Raw genomic sequence first — 8,663 nt, forward strand, 5'->3', positions numbered from 1 at the left:
AGCACAGAAACAGTACTATATAACATTTTAGACACATTCTAGACAGTTTATCAGCTAAAAAAAGTTAATTTTGGGGTAAGTTACTCTTTAACTTTTTCAGTTGTTTCATTTTGAGCGGTCTGCTGTTGAATATGGTGCATGCCGTTACAGAATTTGTCCAATTTAAAAAGCTTTTCCAAACACAAAGGTCTCTGTGAGCTCCTGCTGTTTATCTCTCCGGAATCAGAACAATCTGACTCGAAGCTTACTTCTCTGRGATTCCCTTGAGGTATTGGCTGGAGTCAAACAGGAAAGGGTTGGTTCTTTAGTTTACTGTAGATACGTTCATCATCAGCTCAACGTGTAAATGTTTAAAAGAAACCTGTAATGAAAATAAGTCACTTCTGCTCATCTGTTTTTAGAATAAAGCAAAAACATTTCAGTGAAATTTCCATAAATATCTTTAATGAGGATTTGTCCAAGTCAGATTGTAATCTTTATATGGTTGTTTTAGATCTAGATGGAAGAAGAAAAAAAAGCAAGATTCTTGTCATAGTTTGCTCTAAAGATGGATGGTGGCTGAAGTCAAGGACAGGCTTCCTGATCTGTAATGTTTGGAATGGAAGGCACATTCAGTTAGAAATGGCTTCATGCACTTTAGAGCAGTTTGAATGTTGGGCTTTGTAATAAAACTGATACTTTTATGTTTAAGCAAGTAATTCATGACAACCTTTTAATGACCTAGCTTTTCATGACATGCTGTTCATCTGCAGATAGAATGATTAAAGTCAGAACAAGACTTGCTAACAACAGTCATTCTTAGATATTACTTGTTTATCTTTGTGTTTTCCAATGACCTTGTATCAAATCTTGTCCTTGTTCCTGCCGACAACGCCAAAAAACTGTGGTAGCAAGATTTACCAAGAATGCAGAAACGCGTTGGAATAAATGRGCAGAAAGCCTGCGTGTATGGTCGTCAAATGATTTAATCTGAGCCACAACAGGCTTCTTTTGTGGCAACATAAACATTGAACTCTAAGACCCACAAACAGAATATCTTTATTATTATCGTCACATATCGTCAAAAATACCATCTGTAAAACTAAAACGTCTCACATCAGAAATAAAACATTCTGTCTGAGTCATTTAGAAGAACATTAGAATAATTGGCTTCGTCGTTATGTAATTTATGCTAATTGCTCCTGATGACCTAGTTTTGTATAAATCAGTTGATTCTCTAACTTGTTTGTGGCAAACATTATTCCACACAGAGCTCCTGGCATGTCCTACTTTTCAAACCTGACCTTCCCTTCCTGCTCCACCCCCCTCTCCCTTCAGGTCCTGTCGCTCATCAGTTTCATCTGCATCGAGACCATCATGATGTGCTCCCCCTGTGGAGGGGTCTACTTCTTCGAGTTCGTCAGCTGCAGTGCCTTCGTGGTGACGGGAGTCCTCCTCCTCTTCTTCGGCCTCAATCTCCACATCAAYGTCCCCCAGATTAACTGGAGCATCACGGTGCGTACCGAGGTCCAGATCTGGGACAGGGCAGGGATCCGGGCGGGGATAAGCAACTTGGGGGCACAGAGGGCCACATAGTTCTGCACACTTACCCAAATGTGATAAATCTACCATTTTAAAAATGTTTATTTATACGTTTATTAAACCAATATATATAACATATTTTATGCTCAAATGCATGTATAACAGTTAATAAATACAAAACTTTTGAAGCAAACAAAAATAAACACGTACTTTAGTGAGCTGAAGTGCGGTGGCTTAAGACTTGGACTCCTGCTGGTTCAAGTTAAAATTATGTTCTTGCAAATTCAGTAAATTTCTCATATTTAGCTTTGTGCAACGTGTTGTAGTGACGACGTATATTAAAATCCTTCCTGGCAGACAGCGTCTCTAATAGGGCTGGGTATCGTGGCAAATTCCCTAAATCGATWCGATTTCAGTTCATAAGGTCCTGCATCAATTAATCACGATTCAATTCGATTTGCTCTTAAATAATAAAAATGGTTCACCTGTGTTTCAAAATACAATTTCAGTTTAATTTTTCTCTTCACCATAAACAACAGGTTTTAAAGGCAAACTTGTAAATTGGAGTTTAATCTTGAAACAAAACTGTGTATATATGTATACTGTGTATATATATATACACTGTGTGTGTGTATATATATATATATATATATATATATATATATACATACTGTATATATATTAGTCTGGCCGTATGTGGCCCACGGGCCACCAGTTGCCCGTCCCTGCTTTATGATAAAAGTTTCAGCCATTCCCATTCAGTCATGTTACTGGGTAAACATGCACAAACAGGGAGGGATTTTCATTGATTTTAGAGAAATCTGACAAAATGTGTCATAAAATCAATGGCAGTCTATAATTTTCTCTTCCATTATTAGATTCCTCATCAAAATGATCCCAGTCTGCTGGAAAAATCTATTCTTAATGATCTCTGCTGCCTTTAGTCAGTTCTATAGTGGCTCTTACAAAACCACGTTACTGTAAAGTGAAGAGCAAATATCCTCGTCGTTAAGCTTCACTAGTAAGAACACGAGGAGAAGACTTGTTTCTAAGACGCTCAGAGGTCTTTGTGTCGGGGTTTGGTCTGTTAATTRCTGTTTGAAGTCCTGAGCAGCAGAAATGAGAAAAGGATCTGTTTTCACATCGAAAATGTTCAAGTTTCAGTGTTTTTTCTCACGAAAAGATGCACCAAAGATTCTGTTTACAAGGAAATGTCAGTTAAAGCATATGCATAATTTAATTTATACCATTTTATCAAACTGTGTCGCATTAATAGTTCCTGCGTGTATATTTATTAGCTTTAGCCTAACATCTGTTGTTATCGGTTGTGTTGGCGTCTTGTTGAGGACAGCACAGCTCAGCTTCAGTGGCTCTGGGTCGACGGGAAAGCGAGCAAATTTTAAAGACCTGCTTRGTCAGCTGTAAGCAAATGAGCTGGTTAGTGTTCTCCAGCAGATTCTGGCAGCCTTGCTGTATTTGCCTACACACCAGTGTGTGTGTGTGCGTCTGTGTGAGCATGTGTGTTTTGTCTCCTGACAACATTTCCAGAGGCCCCACAGCTTACGGTGCATTTCATGGCAAAGTGGTGAACGTCCAACCCGACCACAGCTCTCAGATTTCTTTCTGGGTTTCTCTGGACAGTTTTCCACCTCAAACACGAGGAGAAGGTGGCTTCTGGTTTCTCCTTCTGGCAGCACAACACCGGAGGAAACATCTTACCCTCTTGAAGAGGCCAGAGTCAACTGAAGGCTGCTGATTTAGGAGCATTTTCTAGATAACTTTGACCAAAATGACTGCATAGAATGAAAAATCATCCAGTTCTCTCTTAAGTGTTTCATTTATTTTACCTTTAAACGTAATTAATAGTGTATAAATATATCTAATGGTCTAAATGATGATTCAGCATTTTGCTTTTAGTTTTCAGCTAAACTTGTGCAGCAAGCTAGCTTTCTTCTACTTTTAACTTTTATCTAACCTTTTGCTGCTTTTAGCTATCATTTTGATACTTTTTGCAAGCCTTTTGCTTGRGAGCTTTTTTCTAGCCTATTTTAGTTTTTCGCTAATGTTTCACAATTTAGGCTTTACTTAGCCTTTTGCTACTTTATTATTTGGCAAGCCTATGTTGCATTTATGTTTTAGTTAGCCTTTTGCCATTTTTAGCTACTTTTAGCTTTTTTGCTAGTGTTTCGCTATTTTAAACTTAGCCTTTTGCTACTTTTAGCTTTTCATTAGTGTTTAAGTTTTTTAAGCTTTATTTAGTCTTTTACTACTTTATTATTTAGCTATCCTATGTTACATTTATGTTTTAGTTAGCCTTTTGCCATTTTTAGCTACTTTTAGCTTTTTTGCTAGTGTTTCGCTATTTTAAACTTAGCCTTTTGCTACTTTTAGCTTTTCATTAGTGTTGTTAAAGCTTTACTTAGCCTTTTTCTACTTTATTATTTAGCTATCCTATGTTACATTTATGTTTTAGTTAGCCTTTTGCCATTTTTAGCTACTTTTAGCATTTTTTGCTAGTGTTTCGCTATTTTAAACTTAGCCTTTTGCTACTTTTAGCTTTTCATTAGTGTTAAAGTTTTACTTAGTCTTTTACTACTTTTATTATTTAGCTAGCCTATGTGCACATTTATGTTTTAGTTAGCCTTTTGCCATTTTTAGCTACTTTTAGCTTTTTGCTAGTGTTTTGCTATTTTAAGCTTTACCTAGCCTTTTGCAACTTAGCTATTCATTAATGTTTAAGTTTTTTAAGCTTTACTTAGACTTTTACTACTTTATTATTTAGCTATCCTATGTTACATTTATGTTTTAGTTAGCCTTTTGCCATTTTTAGCTACTTTTAGCATTTTTTGCTAGTGTTTCGCTATTTTAAACTTAGCCTTTTGCTACTTTTAGCTTTTCATTAGTGTTAAAGTTTTACTTAGTCTTTTACTACTTTTATTATTTAGCTAGCCTATGTGCACATTTATGTTTTAGTTAGCCTTTTGCCATTTTTAGCTACTTTTAGCTTTTTCCTTGTGTTTCACTATTTTAGGCATTACTTAGCTTTTTGGTACTTTTTATTTAGCTAGCCTATGTTACATTTATATTTTTCTAGACATTTTTCATTTTTAGTTATTAGTGACTGTTTTGCTGCTTTGAACTTTGAGCTAGTTTCATCATATTAAGCTTTACCTAGCCTTTTGCTACTTAAGTTTTTGCTAGTGTTTCACAATTTTAAGCTTCGTTTAGCGTTTTGCTACTTTATTATGTAGATAGCCTATGTTAGATTTATCTTTTAGTTGGCGTTTTTCCATTTTTAGCTATTGGTGACTGCTTTGCTACTCTTAGCTTTTAGCTAGTGTTGTGCTTCTTTAACCTTTAACAACTTTCAGCTCCTTCAGCAGTCATTTAGCGCTCTGCATTCTTCTCYCAGAAAATGCAGTTTTTCTAGTTATGTACTGAAAACTCAGATCACAAGAAAGTTTCTCAAAGGACATTCAGTTGGCTGCAGTTTGAAATAGCTAAAAACTGTCTTATTAATCAGTAAAGTATAAATGAATAGAGTCCAACAGGCTCTATGTTACAGTGTAACACAAGTCTGTTTAGTTTCTGATCTCCTGCAGTAAAACCTGGTCTAGATGTTCCTTTCTGTGTTCCACGACGTCTTCTCTCACTGCKGACTGTTGGAACCAACAAACCCAGGTTGGTTGGTGGTTCTCTGCAGTGTTGGCTCAACCTCACGCCGAGTCTGACTGCACAGTTCAAAGCTGCTTCAGTCACAGTGGGCCCCTGAMGATTTGACCGTTGCTGCACATTTCAGAGTGTTAACATTTAACATTTAACTGCTGGCTGACAGTACTTCCCTTTGGAGTAAGAAGTTTAGTTCAGTTTGAATTTCAAACATTTGATTTATTTACTTTTGTTGGTATGATCTCAGTGTCTCTGTTAGTTTTTTTTTCACGGTGGTTTTGGCTGCAGTGAGAGGAAACCTGGGCTTTGATTAGACTCCCACCTCCTCCACGAGGAAGCCAATTCAATCCTGGCACCTTGTTAAGCTATTCAGTAATACAAAAGTAATTAAGTTCAACCTCAGGCTTTGTTTGTTATTTTCCTGCTCCTTAGCCAAATGAGAGTTAGCCGTGCTGCGGGGTTCTGGGACAGAAGCAGGACCGCAGAGACGCACGAAATGATTTAGAGTCGAGAGGAGAAATGAGGGGAAAATGGATAATTGTAACTTGCAGATTTAGATAAGAGTTATCTGTATGAATGCATGAATAAAGTGTTTCGAACTTTTCTAATTCTTTTGTAGCCATGTTTGAGTTTGGCTCCGGTTCTCACAGGTGGAGGAAAACCTTGTTGATGTTTTGCTTGAACAAAATCTCATGAGACGTTTCAGCTTTTGGAGTGTGTTGAGGCTGGCTCTGAGCTACTACRGCACCGAATTTTAGCTCAATTAGATATTTTGCTAACAAACATGCGAATAGAGACACGTGCAAACACATTATTATCTGTTTGATTTAAGCATTGAGTCATAAAACGCTTGTTTCTTATCATTTTTACTGTTCAACATGCAAACAGCTGAAGTTATTTTACTAACAATCCAGACTAGAAACCACTGAACTCCTGTTATATTTATTTTACGCAGACATGGAGCCCAATAAAAGCTTCCTCGACTTGAACAGCTGAAGTTCACCTCCCAGGCAGACAGCAGTGGTGAAAAACTCGCCTGCTTTCTCTGGCCTTGATTTGAAAAACTCTTTTTTTTTCTGAATACGTGTCTCTCTCTGGTCCTGTGAGGCTTTCTGCTGCTGTCAGGAGAATAGATTTCATAACCAGAGCTCTGCTGCTGCCTTCACGGTTTCTATAGTTACACTTCAATGAATACTTCAAACTTGAGCGCACAGCAGCGTACAGTAAGACCGTGCTGCTAACAAGCACTACAGCAAAATATATAAATATCCCCACAAGATATAGGCGTATCCTACATGCTCAAAATAAAAAGCGTCTGATATTTAACAGATACATGGATGTCAAACCTGCAGTTTTATAGAGCAAAACGTGCAGAATATTTCTTCAGTCATTTTGTACATAAACATACTTTAAATAATTATGAATATATTGCACATAATATATTCAAAGAACTCCCCGCCTGTATAATGGTAGGGGAAACACTGCATATAAACTGTGCCTCCTAGATAAGAGTGAATTTAATTGATTGATTGATTGATTGATAATACTTTATTGATCCCAAAGGGAAATTTTTTGGTAAGATACTTGTACTTTTACTTAAGTATCACTTTGTGGTACTTTATATAACACTGAATTTATTCCATTCCTGAATTGCTCTATATAGACAACAGTAACAAGTTTGTCTTAAKACAATTTACAGTTCATTTTGTTTCCAGTGTTGTATAAAGTACCACAAAGTGATACTTGAGGACAAGTATCTTAACAAAAAATTACTTTGGTAAAAGTTAGTCTCCTTTAGGAATATTACTTGAGTAAAAGTCTTAAAGTGTCTGATATTTTTGTACTTAAGTAAAAGTATTGATTTAAAATGAGCAGTTAGATTTTATGTAATGACATTTATTAGGAGGTGACCTCCTCAAAAAATGCAGAAATGACTATCATATAAAAATAATTAATTTATATTAAAGTTAGGATGCACTAGTCCAGCTGTTTCAGTTTATATACATACGTATATCAAGGCTGCKCAAAACTTTTCTCCAAAATGAAAATCTATCTGAGGGCTGCGGCCAAATGTAATAATATAATTCATGAAATACAAATACTTCTTAAGTACAGTCCTTTTATTTGAATGATTATGTCCTGCTGGAGTGTGACGTGATTTGTTTGTGTACAAACTAATACACTATCAGAGTTTTATATTTATACTTCTRATTCAACCACAATTAAATTCACTCTATCTAGCAGCCACAGTTTATATGGATAGTATTTATTTTTTTCAATAACAAGCTGGAATGAAAACAAGCAAAAATGAAATAAAAATGACTTTTTACTTCTTGCCTTTTTAAAAAATGTAAGTAAAATGTTTACCTAATTTCCCTCTGGGATCAATAAAGTATTTTTGAATTTGAATTGAATTGAATTAGTAGAAAGTACAGATTATTGTGTGTGAAAATGTGAGAAGTAGAAGTAAAAAGTAGGCTGACAAATAATTACTCAAGTAAAGTACAGATACACAAAAATTCTACTTAAGTACAGTAACTAAGTATTTGTACTTATTTACTTTACAACGCTGTTTCACTAGAGTATCTGGTAAAATGATTATGTATCTGATCATCATAAATAAGCTTTTCATAAAATGATTCAGGTCTCCCTGTGAGTATAACTTTATATATAAATATAAGTAAATTATACTGCAGCCTAACCTTCAATAAAGGCCACAATAAAACAAGTGCCTAATAACGCAAATAAACTTAGGTTTAAAAACCATTTGTTGTTATGGATTTAAGAAAAAAGAAACCTTTGTTGAACTCATATCTTATGTTAATGTTGAAAGGCATCCTGGTTAAAATGTGATTTTATGAAAAGGCAGAGATGAAGAGGAGTTAAAATAAAAAGTTAAAAGTTGTCCCCAGCCTCTGAGCAGGACATGAGTATAGAGAGAAGACCATTTCCTGTTGGACCAGTTGGACGGGACAGATGGGGTTTTATGTGCACCGTGCACCATTTATGATGTGTGTTTGTGTTGCGTGCGTCCCTCTGCTTGTGTGGCGAGGTCGGTCAAAGGTTACGTTTATAACTCTGCTGCTTATCGACCGTGCCAGTTTGTGTGTGGCCATACGGTTTGGTATCGATGACTGATTAAACAGCGGGTCGGTGGGATGTTATCAGCCCGGTGCTTCCAGTGCCGAGTCGGTGTTCAGACCGCCGTTTGTGACATCGCCATTGTTCGGAGTGGGGCTGGTGGGTCACATGAGAGACCCTGTCTGCAATGATTATGATCATGTGATCACGAGGTCCGAGCTCAAGTTGTGCAGAAATGTTTGTTAACCCTTTCCTGATCGAGCAGCTAAAAGCTGGAGACAGAATATTTCATTTATTTTTCTTGCCTCTTGTCGTATAGGGCTGCAGATGGTGTGTGTTTGTGAAGAGGGTGTGTGTGTGTGTGTGTGTGTGTGTGTGTGTGTGTGTGTGTG

General features: G+C 36.5%; 1 protein-coding gene across 1 annotated transcript in view; it reads left to right on the forward strand.

Annotated features, from left to right (window-relative positions):
• cmtm4 (CKLF-like MARVEL transmembrane domain containing 4) overlaps nucleotides 1-8,663 on the forward strand; it is a gene marked incomplete at its 5' end in the record, with an annotated part of 23,599 nt that overhangs the window by 11,168 nt on the left and 3,768 nt on the right. The window contains 1 exon segment of the mRNA XM_014003067.1: nucleotides 1,318-1,494. Coding sequence (XP_013858521.1) covers nucleotides 1,318-1,494 — 177 coding nt within the window.

The sequence above is a fragment of the Austrofundulus limnaeus genome, unplaced genomic scaffold, assembly GCF_001266775.1.
Source record: "Austrofundulus limnaeus strain Quisiro unplaced genomic scaffold, Austrofundulus_limnaeus-1.0 Scaffold16, whole genome shotgun sequence".
Taxonomy (NCBI): Eukaryota; Metazoa; Chordata; class Actinopteri; order Cyprinodontiformes; family Rivulidae; genus Austrofundulus; species Austrofundulus limnaeus.